This window comes from Caenorhabditis briggsae (genome assembly GCF_000004555.2).
Source record: "Caenorhabditis briggsae complete genome, chrI, whole genome shotgun sequence".
NCBI classification, from domain to species: Eukaryota; Metazoa; Nematoda; class Chromadorea; order Rhabditida; family Rhabditidae; genus Caenorhabditis; species Caenorhabditis briggsae.
In genome coordinates, this window is record NC_013489.2 from 31,797 (window position 1) to 48,591 (window position 16,795).

Below are 16,795 nucleotides of genomic sequence, written 5' to 3' on the forward strand. Positions count from 1 at the left end.
ATCCGCAAAAATTACCATGTAAGAAAGGCGCTACGATGCCGTGGCCTAGGTTTCTCACTGCGCGGGAATTCAAATTCTATTTTTTTTTCAACGCCGTTTTTCGGGGTTTTAGGATTTTTTTTTTGAATTTTTTCGCAATAATATTCGGAAAATAGATAACTTTAAAGGTGGGTGGACATGAAAAAAATAATGCTCTCGAAATTCCGTTCAAAGATGCCCCTCGAGGAGTTGAACTTGTGAGGACGATGATTGAAAGTGCGGTGCCGCAACCGACTGAGCTACGCGGGCAAAGAGAAAGCGCACGCCCGATTGCATACATAAAGGCGAGGACGACAGCTGTACGCAGCGTGACATTAAGCGTTGTACACCGTGACGGTAGAATGCATACTCTAGCTACAAAAAAACTACGAAAAATCTCCTGTCCCCCCACCTTTAAACACTTTTTAATGCAATAAAAATTTTTGGTCTGAGTCCCCCTTTAATTGAAAGAAATAACTTTTGACTCAACGTATGTCGTTTCCTGTTAGTCTATTAAAATAAGGAAAATTAACACACCGAATGTATCGATTGGTTGGACCTCATCTGTGTGTGACCTGTTTGTATACCATCTGTCAATGTGTTAGTGCGAGACAGTGGGACCACCAGAGACGAGATGTGCAAATATAAGAATGGTCCGTATCAGGCATGAGCCGAATTCCTTATTCCGTATTCTCGATTCTCAAAATTTTTATTCCGCTTTTGTCTGGTCCGTATAGATCACATAGGTTCTGCTTAAAATTTATTTTTTATCGCTTGAAAAAAATTGGGAAACATTTTTTAGCGATGGGGAATGGAAAAAAAGGGGGAATAAATTCGATTTTTATACTGAAAAACAAAACAAGGGATTGGTTTTTTTTTAAATCAGTTGTGTTGAATTCAAATGAAGCATTTTTCAAACAAAGAAACAAAAAACTTAATGAAAGAGCCTGACAACTTTAATCCAACATATCTCGTTTTCTGTGAGAGGTAACAAATACTTGTCAACTAATAAGAGTAGTCCGTATAGATCATATTGGTGCCTGACACAATTTGAGGACTGGGATATGGTATGTGTTGGCGGCGGAGCTACAGCTCGATTAAAAATGAATCAAATTTCTTAAAAAAGATTCCTGGTTGTCCTTCTGAGTAATTCAGCAATCAGCTACGCAAGGTTTGAAGGCTTTTTTCAAGCAAACTACGATCATTTATTGCACTATGTGAGAGCGAAGCATCTTTACGAAAAATTCATTCATTTCAACTAAAGGTTTTTCTGAAAGGTTCAAAGCATTTTCAGAAAAGAAAAACCAAGAAAAAAACCATGGATTACAAAAATTTTCAAAAAAAAAATTAACCAGACATTCATCATCCTTATCGGCGGAGCACTTCCATTTTCACAATCCAAATCTCTCGTCGGCTACCAGCATCATGGAGTATTGAATTGCCATAGGAGACGGATAGAATAGATGATTGACCCATTGAAATTTTGATGGATCTGAAAACATGAGTTGTTGGGGGAAGGATAATTGGAAACGCGCTCAAAGTACAATGAGAAACTTCATTTACCTACGATCCGACTCGATTACTTGAGCATTCCTCCTTAGAAATTTTATATATCGAGACGGTTTCTCTCTTCCAAATTTTCGAATTTCGAATAGCCAACTCGTCCCAACTGGCCTTCCATGTTCCAACCAAAATTCTATTAAACCAGCGACAGTATTCAAAGAAACCCTATTGATTAGAACTTTTTGGTTTGAAATCTTCATTAGATTCAAAGAGTCCATATCTTGTCTGATGATTTCCGAGCGAACAATCAAATATTCCGCAGTTGCCAGAGTTTGGTGATCCAACATTTGATGACTCATTTCGAAATTTAGAAGCTTCAAGGGGAAACTTGTACTGTCACATATCAACTTGACACCATCCAAGTTGACGGAATTATAGCTTCCCAGTTTTACATTCCGAACAAATGGTTTCTCTCCAGGCTGAATCCAGCGAACGTTTCGACTTGATATACTCATCGAATTCACAGTCCAAATCATTTTTCGATTACTGAATCAACACTTTTATTCCTTCATAAATTGTTGTAATTGTTGAACTTGTGTAAATCCTTATCTCTCCATATCCAGTAATGTATGTCAATTTTAAAGTGGATTTGCATTCAGGTGGCTCCTTCTCTTTCACAGTCTCCATCAGTCTTTCATATGCTCTCGTTGACCTGCTATTTTCGTTTTCCATACAAACATCTCCATTCATCATTATACAGTTTGTGTTTGCTGGAAATCCAAATTCATTTTCATCATGAATCTTGTTGATTCTGAACGGGCGATCTTCAATTGCATATTTTCGATCAATTTTGAGCTCATATTTCGTTTTGTTCTCGATGAACAATTGATTGTCTTCAAAAACTAGTTGGTTGATATTTAGACGAGCTTCTTTTTCGACTGAACGGAGAGCAGGCAGGTGTAAGGAGAGATGGAATCTGGAAAAATACTTATTGAAAAGTTATCTGGAAAGTCCAGAAGGCGTAAAACCTGTAATAGTAGTACATCTCGGTTCCTGTCAAAGATATCAAAAATTTGTAAACTGATAAACTGTTCCTGATTTCATGATAAACGATGGAGCTAAAAAAAATAAGCTCGCACTTTACGGACCTGCTTTTACAGGTTTTACGGTATTTTCAGATTTAGTTTTATTTTTTAATTCTAAGGACACCAGAAACATCTGAAAACAACCAACTGAATAGCAATTTTGCCGTTTCCGAATTCATACTCACCGAAAACTAGGGTTTTATGTACTTCAACAATTATTTAAAGGCACATTCTCCTACAGCAAAATTCAAATTTAAAAGTTCCAAGGTTTTCGGAAATAGTTGGTGATTCATTTTCGAATTAAAGGTGGGGGACATGAAAAAAATAATGTTCTCGAAATTTCGTTCAAAGATGCCCCTCGAGGAGTTGAACTTGTGAGGGCGATGATTTAGGGTGCGGCACCGCTACCGACTGAGCCACGCGGGCAAAGAGAAAGCGGACGCCCGATTGCATACATAAAGGCGAGGACGACAGCTGTACGCAGAGTGACATTAAGCGTTGTACACCGTGACGGTAGAATGCATACTCTAGCTACAAAAAAACTACGAAAAATCTCCTGTCCCCCCACCTTTAAACTCACCGAAAACTAGGGTCCATGTATTCGAAGACATTCCGGCTCAACTCCTTTTGATGTTCTGAGAGCATTTTTTATCTGAAATAGAGATAATAGGACAGATGGGATATGGGAACACGAGCAATAAAACTAATACTAAGTGTAAGCCAGGCGCATTTTCCCTGCGTCTCAACTTATTTTTTTCTGACAGCACGGTGTTCCGATCGGCGAAACCGGTTTAGTACACGTGGCATCGCAGTGGAGCGCAGAAGCCCAAGCGAAAATTCAGTTTTTTGTTAGTTTTTCAGGTTTAATGAAGGGCCCGGCCCCGGATAGGATTTTTACAATAAACAAGTTTTGCAGCAATTGAAATACCGTAAAATCTGTATTTGAAGGGCCCCCTTTAATAGAAGGGCCCTCCAAGAGGGGTTTGGAAAAATAGAAGGGCCGGCCCTTCTTAATACAGGTTTTACAGTATGTTTTTTTAAAAAAAATGTTTGAACACATAGAAAAATTATAACAGACGAACGAACGAGAGGGAAAAGTATACAAAAGAAAAATGAAAAGATCCCAAAGGAGGAACAAACTGAAACAACCATTCTGTTCGCCGCGAGTCTCTCTTTTATATGTTTCAGAAATGTGTGGGAACCGTATGCGGGAGAGTTGTATATGAGAAAAGCGAATAAAATATCAAAGGTGACAATTTAGAATATTACAAGAATTGAAAAGAAAGTCGTTCTTTTATAAAACAAGATGTTGAGGTTAATAAATGGACAAATGTGCAATGAACAATAAACTTTTATATCTTTCTCTTTCGCGTTCTTCTGTATCGAAATGATGTTCGACCACATCTACTGTGACAGTCAAAACGCATTTCCGAAGAATTTTTCAGATTTTGAGATTTTCTGGAAGGTTCTCGGAACATTTTTGATTTCTGGAGTTTATCCAATACTAATTTTTCTAACGCAAAGATTTATTGAAAAAAAAAACATGACTTTCAGCAAAGTTATTGGTCAGTTACAATGCAAAGGTAATTTTTCAAGCAAAACGTTTTCAAAAAGAAAAAAAAACAATGAAAAAGACAAATTAGAGAACATATATCCAGAAACTCAACATCGTTATCGTTGGAGCACTTCCATTTTCACTGTCCAGATCATCTCTTGTCTGTTAATAGCACCATGGAGTATCGGATCATCATAGGAGACGGATAGTATGGAGGATGGACTCATTGGCATTTTGATGAATCTGAAAATATCGTTTTTAGAGAACAGGTAATTGCAAACACGCTCTAATCACAATGAGAAACTTCACTTACCTACGATCTGACTCTATCGCTTGAGCAATCTCTCTTAGAGTAGATATGTATTCAGATAGTTCTGATCCTTTAACTCGAAAAGACCAATTCGTCCCAACTGGCCTTCCATGTTCCAGCCAAAGATCCATTAAATGAGCAAAAGTGTTTAGAGAAATCGGAGGGAGTCGAACTTTTAAGTTTGAAATCTTCATGAGTAGATCCATGGAGTCATAATTATAAAGTTGCGAGCCGACAACGAGATACTCCGCGTTTACAAGAATTTCGTGACCCAAGATTATATCGCTCGCTTCGAAACATAGCCAATTTAAGGGAAAACTTGTTTCGTGACATATCGATCGAAGACCATCCAAATTGGCAAAACGATAGCAGCCAAGCTTCATTTTTCGAACAAACGGCTTCACTCCAGACACAATCCAACGAAGGTTCTTAGTTGATATAATCATGAAATCCACATCCCAAATAACAGTTCGATTCCCGAACATCGTGGCTATTAGCATTTTCATTCCCTCATAAATTTTTGTAATTTTTGAGCATGTATAAATCCATGGCTCGCCATTTCCAGAGGTGATTGTCAATTTTAAGGTAGACTTGGATTTAGGTATCCCCTTCTTTTCCAACGTCTTCATCGGAACCGATTCCTCATCTCTCAAACTCATTCTTCTTAATGTATTTACATCGTAATTACCGTGATTTTCCATACGAACATCTCCATTCATTATTATATCCTTTGTAAATGTTTTAAATCCGAATTCATCCACATCATGATCTACGGGACCATTTCTTCTCAACGGAGGTTTCTCGATTTCATATTTTCGATCGATGCTGAGTTTATATGTAGTCTTGTTGACGGTGATTTCGTTATCATTCAAAATCAGTTTGTTGATTTTCAGATGAGCTCTTTTTTCGACAGAACGGAGAGAAGGCAGGTGTAGGGAGAGGTGGAATCTGGAAAAAATTAAATAATTTCTATTCAGATTTTCAAGAGATTTTCGGAAATCTGAGAACCCCAGAAACTTATAAGTTCCAAGGTTTTCGGAAATAGTTGGTGACTCATTTTCGAATTGATTTATCTCGCTTTCTCTAAAAGATATAAAAAACTTGAAAACAAGTAAAATATTGGTGATAATATGATAAACATTCTTGCAGTTGACAATTTTTTGATATCTCTCACAGGAGCCGAGATAATTAAACTCAAAATGCAAGCGTTTTTAGAGTGTAAATGCTGTGTTGGAACACTACTTCTATGAGCCCAATTATCTCGGTTACTGTAAGAGATATCAAACAGCTGTCAATTGACAAAATATTGGTGATAATATAACCAACATTTTATCAGTTAGCCCATTGTCAACATCTCTTTCAAGAACCGAGATAAATTTGGTCAAAAATCGGAAAATTTCTAACATTTGAGTGAAATTTAAAGATTTTATGTACTTCAACAATTATTTAAAGGCACATTCTCCTATAGCAAAATTCAAATTTAAAAGTTCCAATCAAAAAGTTGTTAATTAGTAAAATATTGGTGATAATATGATAAGCATTTTTGTAGTTAATAACTTTTTGATATCTCTTACAGTAACCGAGATAACCAAGCTCAACGTACTTGCTCTTTCTAGAGTGTAAGTCACCGTAAATGCTTTAACGGAACACCACTTTTATGAGCTCAATTAACTCGGTTTCTGTAAGAGATATCAAAAAGCTGTCAACTGACAAAATATTGGTGATAATATAACAAAAATTTTATCAGTTGGCTATTTTTTTGATATCTCTTCCAAGAACCGAGATAAATTTGGTCAAAAATCGAGAAATTGCTAACATTTGAGTGAAAATTGAAGATTTTATGTACTTCAACAATTATTTGAAGGCACATTCTCCTAAAGCAAAATTCAAATTTAAAAGTTCCAAGGTTTTCGGAAATAGTTGGTGATTCATTTTCGAATTAAACTCACCGAAAACTAGGGTCCATGTATTCGAAGACAGTCTCCCTCAATTCCTTTAGTAGTAGTGGTTGTGACATTTATCTGAAATGAAAATAATAAAATATGATGAGACATAGAAGAAGAGAAACTAAGAATCGGAAGCTCAACATTCACGAAAACTACTCAAAAGTGAAACAGTTAAAACTTGACAGAACTCACATCGATCACAGAATCTTCAGTTAAAAAATGGCGAAACCCATGAAATTGACATTGAGCCAATTGATCGGTGTTCCTGTGAAAGGTATCAAGAACTTGTCATTTGGTCAAATGTTTTTGCTATCATGATGAACAATTTATCAGTTGAGCACTTTTCGACACCTTTCACAAGTGCCGAGATAAATTGGCTCAAAGTCCTGGGTCCCAACAGATTTCCCAGTTTTTTCTCCTTCTTTGTCCCTAGCCAAAAGGTGATGACTGATAAGAAATAATTTTTTATCATCAGCCGTTTTTGTTTCTCTGATGGACATTGTTATACGTGTCACCTTGTGATGCTCATGAAGGTGTCAATTTAGAGAGCCTTGCAAAACTTGTGACTGAAAATGAAACTGGATGAGCACCTTCATTTTCTGATTTTCTTTTCTCTAGTGACTTCAACCTTTAATATCTCGGCTCCTGTGAGAGATATCAAAACATTGTCAACTGATAAAATGTTAATCACAATATCAGAAATATTTTATCAGTTGACAAATTGTTGATATCTCTCATAGGAACTGAGATAATTCAGATCAAAGTGCAAGAATATCCTTAAATGTGCAAGGCTCGCCTACAAGAAGAAATACAGTATCTTTGACCCTAATTATCTCGCTTCTTGAAAGAGTGACAAAAAAGTTATCAACTAATAAAATGTGAGTTATAAAAATGCGCACATTTTATTAGTTGATTACTTTTTGATATTTTTGCTAGAAACAGAAAACAATAGAATTGAAGGAAGAGTTAGTTAGAGGGTTCCTACACCCTGTTAAATTTAAGCCAATTTTTCTCATTTTCTGTAAAAGATATCAAAAAGTTGTAAATTAGTAAAATATTGGTGATAATATGATAAACATTTTTGTAGTTGACAACTTTTTGATATCTCTTACAGTAACCGAGATAACCAAGCTCAACGTACTTGCGCTTTCTAGAGTGTAAGTCACCGTAAATGCTTTAACGGAACACCACTTTTACGAGCTCAATTAAGTCGGTTTCTGTAAGAGATATCAAAAATCTTAAAAAAAAATCAAAAATCGGAAAATTTCTAACATTTGAGTGAAAATTAAAAGATTTTATAAACTTCAAAAAATAATTAAAGGCATATTCTCCTACAGCAAAATTCTTAAAATTCCATGCGCCTTTAAAGTTCCTTAAAAGCCAATTTTTCCATTTTTTTGCAGCTTCATTAAAAAAAAAGATTTTTATAGAATCTACGAATCGAGAAAAATGGGCTTCAAGAAACTTTAAAGGCTCATGGAACAGGAGGAGAAAAACAATATTAAAACTTCAATGAATATCTCTCTCGCCTAAACATTCAATTCGAAATTCCCGCGCTTTTCTGTCCCCGTCTATCCATCCCTCCCCACGAAAAATGTGTCAATATAGAGGGAAGAGACGCAGACACAGTGCCTAGTGTCTAACATAAATGATCGATAGAGAAAAGGCTATGTACGCGTTCTCATCGCTTTCGAATCGCGACACTCTTTCCCTCTCACGCCTGCGTCCCTCACTCCGCCACACTCTCTCTCCCTTTCTCTACTATAGAAAAGGAAGACGTGCCCGGCCCGTCGTTTGCATCGCGGAGCCTTTAGCTCCACGGGGTCTTCTCCTTCCGTTCTTTTCCTCCTCTCTATTCCCTACACTCTCTCGCTCTCTCACTCTCTCTCTCTTTTCAATTCTTTCCCATCGTCATCATCAATTTTTCGTTCGCTACTCCATTTTTGGCGGATGAAAATGAGCCCATTTATTTTAAATTGCTCCGAGAGCCTGAACTGCATCGTTTTCATTTAATTACGGTTGTGATGTTTGATTGGCCCGAGATGGCTTAATTTTTGCGCGGGAGATTTGAAAAAAGAAAACGTTCTAATATGTAGGGTTTTTAGTGTCTAATGTTTCAAAATATTGGTTGAATTTTTGAATTTTTAAAATAATTTCTAAATTCTCAAATCTCTGTGAAATAATATTTTAGAAAATTGAAATTTCGGCAATTTTTAAAAACATAATTCAAAATAAAAACTTTGAGAAAATTTGGAATCTCGAGGTTCTGAACTTCTTGAAACCTTAAATTCTTGGATTCTTAGTTTTTTGAATGTTTGGATTTTTAAAATTCTGAAATTCCCAGTTTCTCAAATTCTTAGACTTGAAGATTCTGAGACTCTAGGATTCTAAAATTTTGAAATTCTGAAATCTTTAGATTAGGAATTTTTCGAATTTTGCGGGTTTTGGATACTTGGATTTTGAGATTCTGACACTTTCGAATTCCGAAATTCTGAAGTCCTGGGAATCGGAAATTATGAGATTCTGAACTCCCTGAAGCCAATTTTCATTAGCTTTGTCCTGTTTAGCTTAAAAACAGATTTCAAAAATAGATTTTTATCAAAAATTCTTAATTTAGAAAACCACAAAAATGGAACCAGATTTTCTACGAATTAAGCCCTCTCTCTCTCTCTCTCTCTCTCTCTCTCTCTCTCTCTCTTTCCAATTAAACTATTTAGAAAAGGTCCTCTTTTGATCCTAGAAGACATCTCACGTCATCTCATCTCTCTCTCTCTCTCATCTGTTATGTATTGGATAAGCGAGAGAGAGAGAGAGAGAGAGAGAGAGAGAGAGAGGAAGGTCAAATCGATAAGAGAAGATAAGAAAAAAGGAGGCAGGAAGATTTATGTATGCATAATAGGACCTTTTCGTTATCAGCATTTTTATATTATTACTTAATTAGTGTAATTAAGCTAGCATTATCTATAGAGAAAACGTATACTAATTTCTTCATGTGGCCTAGTTTTCCGTCAGCTGGCCTAACTTTGAAATTTCTCGGTCATCCAAACAAATTCGTTAAAATCCGTTTCAGCTAAATAATTCCTTATCTCTTTTTAATCTTCCCTCAACATGACTCATCTTGTTTTCCCTTTTTTAAAGCATTTTCCCATTTTTAGTATTACTTCTTTTTTCTGTTTCGTCTGAATCATCGGAAAAAATTTACTGGCAAAAAATCCCTAAATTTTTATCACTTTATTCTTTAAGCTTAATTATCTTGATTCCCCTAAGAGATATCGAGCATCTGTCAACAGATAAAATATAGGAAATATTATCACAAACTTTTTATCAGTTGACTGAATTTTGATATCTCTCATAAGAACTGTGATAACTGAGCTCAAGGTGGAAGCGTTTTTAAGTTACCTTAATTGCTCATATCGTTTGTGCTTTAAGCCTAATTATCTCGGTTCCTGTAATAGATATCAAAAAGTTGTCAACTGATAAAATGTTCAGGAACCGAGATATCTGGGATTCAAGAAGCGAGTACTAATTAAAAGTTCCAAAATTCAGAAAAATCTAAACATCAAAACTCCCTTAAATCCATTTTGCTAGTGTGTGTCCTCCTGAATAAATGATATCCTTTCCCTGCCCCTTTCTGTGAGGGGGGTCGGTTTCATTTTCTTTCATATTCTTCCCCTTTTGCTTACCCTTATTCACAATCTCCATCTCTCCTATTCCTATTTCTTGATGTTCTTGTTTTATATATTCCGTTTCCCATTGAATGCTCCTCTCTCCCTCTCTCTCTTTTCGTTTTCTACGTCCCTTCTCTTACTCTTGATACTGACACCAACTAGTAGAAGACTTCTGATTCATGGACACACACACATACCCAAAGACATTCGGGTGTTCCCACGGGAACACCCGGGACCGAATACTTTTGGCTTCTGGAGGGTCTTGACTTATTTTTTCCCTCGTTTTGTTCTTTTAAAGGCGCATAGTATTCTTAGATTCTTATATTCTTAGATTCTTAGATTCTTAGATTCTTAGATTCTTAGATTCTTAGATTCTTAGATTCTTAAATTCTTAGATTCTTAGATTCTTAGATTCTTAGATTCTTAGATTCTTAGATTCTTAGATTCTTAGATTCTTAGATTCTTAGATTCTTAGATTCTTAGATTCTTAGATTCTTAGATCCTTAGATTCTTAGATTCTTAGATTCTTAGATTCTTAGATTCTTAGATTCTTAGATTCTTAGATTCTTAGATTCTTAGATTCTTAGATTCTTAGATTCTTAGATTCTTAGATTCTTAGATTCTTAGATTCTTAGATTCTTAGATTCTTAGATTCTTAGATTCTTAGATTCTTAGATTCTTAGATTCTTAGATTCTTTTTCTTGTCTCATTATTACACAAGAAATATTTAGTGCTGAGCAATCATCTTCTTAATTTCCCTCCCCCTGAACTACACGAAAATCCATTCATCACTTTGCGCTACTCAACAGCACCACACATTTCTTATTACACAATTAAAATTGTTTTCTCTGTTTCTCTAATTCTCTCACTCTCTCTCTATCTTTCTTATTAGCTTCATATATCCGCTTTTCGTTATCCTAGGCTCATGATGCCGCCGGCCGACTAGATTTGGTTACCTAGGCCGCTTGGTTTTTTGGCTATAACTTTGTTCAAAACTGGTCTACGAAGATGGTTAATATATCTATCGATAGGAAATCAAATTTTACACCGATTCAATAGAAGGTATATAGATTTGAATGATTTCTAATTGAGTTATGTTCCATTATCCTAAAATCCTTTCTAGACGCTTCTAGAGCCTAGAAGCACAAGTTTTGTGCCGTCTTTTTAATTTTGGCCTGTCTAGACAATTAAAAAAAACTTCAAATAACTCATAGTCAGTTTTCTTTTCTTTTCCCAATTCCCAGAACAAATCAATTTTTGCCCCTAAGCGAAACGCTAGGCAAACATGATTTATGGTAGTTTGTCTCTACTTTCTACCTGTCAACCAATCTCACTTCCCTCTCTAGGTTTTACCCTTTTACGTTTCTTTTTGAGATCTAAAAGCAACCTTATATGTTCCCACCTAGAAAAATTCAATCCAATTTTTAAATGAAAAAGCTAAAAAAAATGCGGTCGGCGGCACTGTTATCATTGTCCTCTGTAGCGAAGAAGAGTGTGCGGCAGCGTGACCGAGGGGTTAACTCTCCTGTTTTTGGATCTGTCACTGTCAAGTTCGATTCCACCGAGCGCCGAACTCTTTCCTTCCTTTTTTGAATTATTTCTTGAAGTAGTGTATTGATTCTAAAGTCATTTTTAAGCTTGGAAAATTCCATTCCTTCTGTTTTTGTCTCTAAAATCTCATGAATTTTAGAAATTTCTATATTTCCCTCCCAGGCTGGGAGTCCCATCCCGAAATTTCGCCCCCTCTGAAAGCATATACTATTGACATTTTTGCAAAAACGACGGGAAATATATAGATGAGGGGGTCCAAAAACGCATAAAAATCTTAATATTGGCCTGAGTACGCCCATTTACGAGCAGCCTTCTCTCAAGATATGGGTGGGGTAGGCATTTCCATTTTTTTTGGGACCTCCTTTCCCTTTATTATATATGCCTCTACCCCCCGAAAATATATGAATATTTAGAAAATTGCAGAAAATATTTTTTGAATTTTGAAATTTTTAAGTTTTTTCAAAAGTTTATTTTCATTAGCGCGCCCTTTCAGTTTCAAAACCCCTTCCCTCCTGTACGCCTTTCATTCCCTTCTCTCTATGCGACCACGTGGCCTAGTGGCTAACACTGGGACACAGGTGATTCGCGAACAATCCGTTACGGATTCTCCGCCATTCGCGCGCGGATGAAATAGGAATCGTATACGGACCGTACGCGAATCCGTAACGGATCCGTTTGCAACTTATTTCTTGAAAACCCTCGCCGTTCCTTTTTTCAGTTTCTATTATTTTTTGCTGAGTTTTCATGATAGTTGTAGACTTAGTATTCGGAACTTTATTAAGAAAACATGTAAAAGAAAGAAAAAACATCAGAAGTACAACATTAAGTTCGAAAATTTATCAAAATCCTGCTTTTTTGGGTTGTTGAACGATCATCCAAAACGAAAAGAGACCTGCAAAAAATTTGGGAATCTGTCAGAACATGTTGCATACTGATCACCTATTACTATCCTTTTTTGCTTTTGGGTTCCAATGTTTTTCTCGTTTTTAACGTTGGAGTCGGCTTGCTCTATAGATGTCCATTGCTGAAAAGTGTAAAAGTCATTGTTTCGAAAATTAGCGTATTTTATACTTACATTCGTCAAGCATCTTTCCTGGAGCAAACGCGAGCTTCGAATCAATCATTTTCGGTCATTTTGCTCACGAAAAGGTTAAGTGATACCTATAACAAACCCTATGTTTCGAAGAATTACCTTTGTGTTACAAACCTTTTTTCCTTGTAGAATCGTCTTTCGAAAAAAATCATTGTCAAAAATCAACATATTTGCCAGGAAAAGTGAGAGAAAACGGCAAAAAATAGGTTTAAAATGCAAATAAATGATGCAAAAATATGATGGAAGAGGTAAGAGAAAGCTAGTCCCTCACAACTCGGCCATCCGGAACGGATCCGTTCGCGAATGGGCATGGGAGCTATCTCTCGACCTCCAGCTGCATCCGTATCCGGTCCGTTCGCGAACTCCGTATCCTGTCCGATTGCGAATGTTGAAAAAACGGATCCGTTCGCGAACTCAGATTCGCGAAACTGCCCGTAACGGACCCGTTACGGATAGAAAACCTAGTGGACACCGAAACGGATCCGTTCGCATTTTACCTGTGGAGTTTTTGATCCGACCCTCACGAGTTCGACTCCTTGTTGCTCAAAATCTTCTTTTTTCCTTTTTTGATTCTTTATCCCCAAAAGGGCGCATTTGGTCCCTTCCCTAATTTATAGCCTTGCACTTTTTGGGATTTTAATTGAATTTTTCTGGAGAGAACTCATCTAGTGAAAGTGCTCGCGCTGATGAAGTAATCAGTGAAATGCGATAGGAAAACAGGGGCTTCTCAAAAAACGTTCTTGTGTAGGTTTACGAGCCGCTCGTAAATCTACTAGAGATTTTGTAAAGGTAAAGGGAATCATTCTGAGGAACAAGATATACCTTATGAGGTCCACCGTATACATGAAGTTTGAGCTCAATTATCTCGGTTCTTTTGAAAGATATCATAAAGTAACTAACTGATAAAATGTTTATCAGTTTATCACCAATATTTTATCAGTTGGTCACTTTTTTATATCTTTTACTGGAGCCGAGATAATTGAGTTCAAAGTGAACTCAGCAGAACAATGGGTTCTCTGCGTCTCTCACTGATCCATCTCTCTACTCGAAATCCTACTAGTTTTGTATTATAATGTGTCCAGTCGTCCGTTTCAAATCCATTCCGCTGACACCCATTTGTTTCCCTTTTGGTCACACATTTTGTCCTTTTTCGGATAGACAGACATACAGACAGACATAGAACTTTCCAGAAAACACCACAATTAGCATAGCTAAGGGACCATGGTTTTCCCCTTTTATGTAGATTCTCACACATTTCCTAGTCTTAATAATAATAAGCTCAGTCTCTCGCCTAGGAGCTTCCTCTCTCTCTCTCTCTCTCTCTCTCTCTCTCTCTCTCTCTCTCTCTCTCTCTCTCTCTCACTTTCTCCCTGGAGAAAAGAGAGCTTATTATTATTTTTTCGTCGCTTCTTCCATCATTTATTTTCTTATTTTCATTTACGCTTATTACTCCTCTCATTTTATTTTTACTGGAGAAATTTATGTGAAAGGATCTAGAACTTGAAAAAAACTGAAAAATCGTTAGTGGCACTTAAGGGACAAATGGGACAGTCTCATTATTTTTAAATGTTATAGTCTATTTTGTCTTGAAATTTCCAACATTCTGAGCCCCATATCGACTACATTCTGGCAGTTTTGATTTTCGACCATAATTAGGCCGCGGCCCGGCCGGCTGGCCCAAAATCAAATTTTAAGGATTATAGCCAATATTATACTCAAAATTTCACAAATTTCATAAGAAAAAATATAACGATATTTGTTTTCTCTGAACTAGGCCACTTTTCAAAATCACAGAATTTTAGAATTCTAAAAATTCGGATTTTTTGATTTTTGATTTTTTTTTTCTCCAAAAAGATTAATATTTTTCTTCTCTCTTGTCTAACACAAAAAGTGAAAAAATTTCTTCGAATGATATTGTTTTTTCTGCCTGGGATTAGTGTCTTTACTTCTTTTTCCCCTGCCGTTTGACAAGAAGAAACATGACAAATGAATTGGCATTCAGAAGAAGACGTGCGACAAGAAGATTCTAGTAGTAGAAGCATAAGAATTTGTTTCATTTGTAGAGTTTTGAGAAGACTAGGCTCTTGGTAAACTTCTCAAGCGCGCCCTATTGACAAAAGACACTTAGGGGACACATGGGACAGTCTAAAGATTTTTGAGAGCTACATTCTATTTTTTCATAAAATTTCCAACATGTTGAGCCCCATATCGACTATATTCCAATCAATTTGAATTTTCAGAAAATTTTGGTGCAAATGCGCTCCAATGCGAAAAGTGAAAATTTTTGAAACCCAGCCATGATTATACTTATTTTGTCAGCCTTAATTAGCTAAATTCAAATCTTCTAATTTTATTGCTCTAGGGGCAAAATAAATCGAGTTATGACAGTTTTAGTGGTGCTTAATTTTTGCTAAAAACCGTCGCTGACACTTAGGGGACAAATGGGACAGCGTAAAATTGTTCGAGAACTATAATCCAATTTGACCTTAAATTTCCAACATTTTGAGCCCCATATTGAATATATTCCGGATATTTTTAATTTTCAGGTGCAAATGCGCCCTAATGATAAAAAAATCAAACTTTAAGGAATATAATACTAAAATATAATACTCAAAATTTCAGAAATTTTGTGAGAAAAACAAATCTGTTGTTTGCTTTTTCAGATAACTCGCTCTATTGCACTTTTTTTCTCAATTTCCGTTTTAATCTAACTAACGTTTCCCTGCCTTATTCATTCGACACACATCAAGTTGGATGGAGCAAGTAAATTAATTCTCTCCCTCCCTTCGCTTTCCCACGTTTCCCTATTTCTCTAAGTCTCGCTTCTCTTTCTATACTCTCTCGATGTCTCTGCGTCTCTCCTCCCTCTTTCTCTCTCTCTCTTCCTAATTAATTCGACACGAGACACGAAGCACCCAATAATCCATGTCCTTTTTCCGTCCCGTTTCTATTGGTCCCCTCCCCATTTTCATCATTGAACAGGCAGAATTTTCAGGATGTCATCTGAAGCGGCTCCAGAAGTCGTCTCGGCCACGGCCTCCACAACGCCGGCGGCCACGCCCCCTTTGAAAGGGGGCGGAGTTCCGGGTGGTGGTGGGACAACTACCGCCGAGCAACAACAAGTCCCATTTCGTATGTTTCATTTCTTTCTTTTTTTAAAACAAAATTTTCAATAGTTTATCGATAAAATGGACGGTTTCACTTCAAGCGCGCTCCAATTGCAAATTTTGAGAAAAATGAAAATTTTTGAAACCTAGTCATGATTATACTCATTTTATCTGTCTTATTTTGCAGATTCCGAAACTAAAACTTTCATTGTTCCAAGTGCAAAATTAACCGAGTTATTGTAATTTTAATGAATTTAGTCAAATGCGCCACATTGCTAAAAATTAACATTTTTGGAACTAAACCATGTTTATACTCATTTTATCTGACTTGTTTTGCTGATGACACAACTGTTTTCATTGCTCTAGCTGCAAAATGAACCGAGTTATAACAGTTTTAATAAATATGACCAAGTGCGCCCCATTGAGAAAAACTAGAATACCAGAACCCAGTCTTGATTATACTCTTTTTATCTGGCTTGTTTTGATTATTCCAAAACTAACAAGTAAAATTTTCTAGGTGTAAAATGAACCGAGTTATGGCAGTTTTAAGAAACTTGACAATATGCGCTCCATTGACAACAGACACTTAGGGGACAAATGGGACAATTTCTGATAACATATTCAACTTTGTCATGAAATTTCCGGAAATTTGAGCTCCATATCGACCTTATTCCGATTATTTTGATTTTCGATCAAATTTACCAGTAGGCCGCGGCCTCGGCTGCGGTCGAAATTCAAATTTCAAGGAATATAGGCAATATTATACTCAAAATTTCACAAATTTTATGGAGAATCCGAATCTAGCACTTATTTTTGATAGATATGCGTCTATAGAAAAAAAAATTGCGGGGTTTTCCAAAAATCCGCAAAAAAATTTCGTGACTGTAAACAAGAGATACATATTTTCAGGAGGCTTCTCACTGGAATATTAAAAATTCCTCGTTTTTGGTCTGTAAAAA

The 16,795-nt window shown here is 36.2% G+C and overlaps 3 protein-coding genes across 4 annotated transcripts in view; 1 reads left to right on the plus strand and 2 right to left on the minus strand.

Annotated features, from left to right (window-relative positions):
* Nucleotides 1–1,386: 1,386 nt before the first annotated feature.
* Nucleotides 1,387–3,251, minus strand: CBG11843 (the record flags this gene model as incomplete). The annotated part of the gene is made up of 3 exons (XM_045235174.1): nt 1,387–1,510; nt 2,069–2,497; nt 3,187–3,251. 3 exons carry the CDS (start codon nt 3,249–3,251, stop codon nt 1,387–1,389), a joined length of 618 nt encoding a protein of 205 aa, XP_045094683.1.
* A 1,026-nt stretch (nt 3,252–4,277) lies between these two features.
* CBG11844 lies at nt 4,278–6,488 on the minus strand (the record flags this gene model as incomplete). Its single annotated transcript, XM_002638614.1, has 3 exons — nt 4,278–4,404; nt 4,475–5,419; nt 6,421–6,488. 3 exons carry the CDS (start codon nt 6,486–6,488, stop codon nt 4,278–4,280), a joined length of 1,140 nt encoding a protein of 379 aa, XP_002638660.1.
* A 9,237-nt stretch (nt 6,489–15,725) lies between these two features.
* The window catches only part of Cbr-lin-10, a gene marked incomplete at both ends in the record, with an annotated part of 23,871 nt that continues 22,801 nt past the window's right edge, over nt 15,726–16,795 (plus strand). For both annotated transcript variants that reach the window (XM_045236115.1, XM_045236606.1), the window contains one exon: nt 15,726–15,861. In XM_045236115.1, the coding sequence (XP_045100844.1) occupies nt 15,726–15,861 (136 nt within the window). The remainder of the gene's footprint in view (nt 15,862–16,795) is intronic.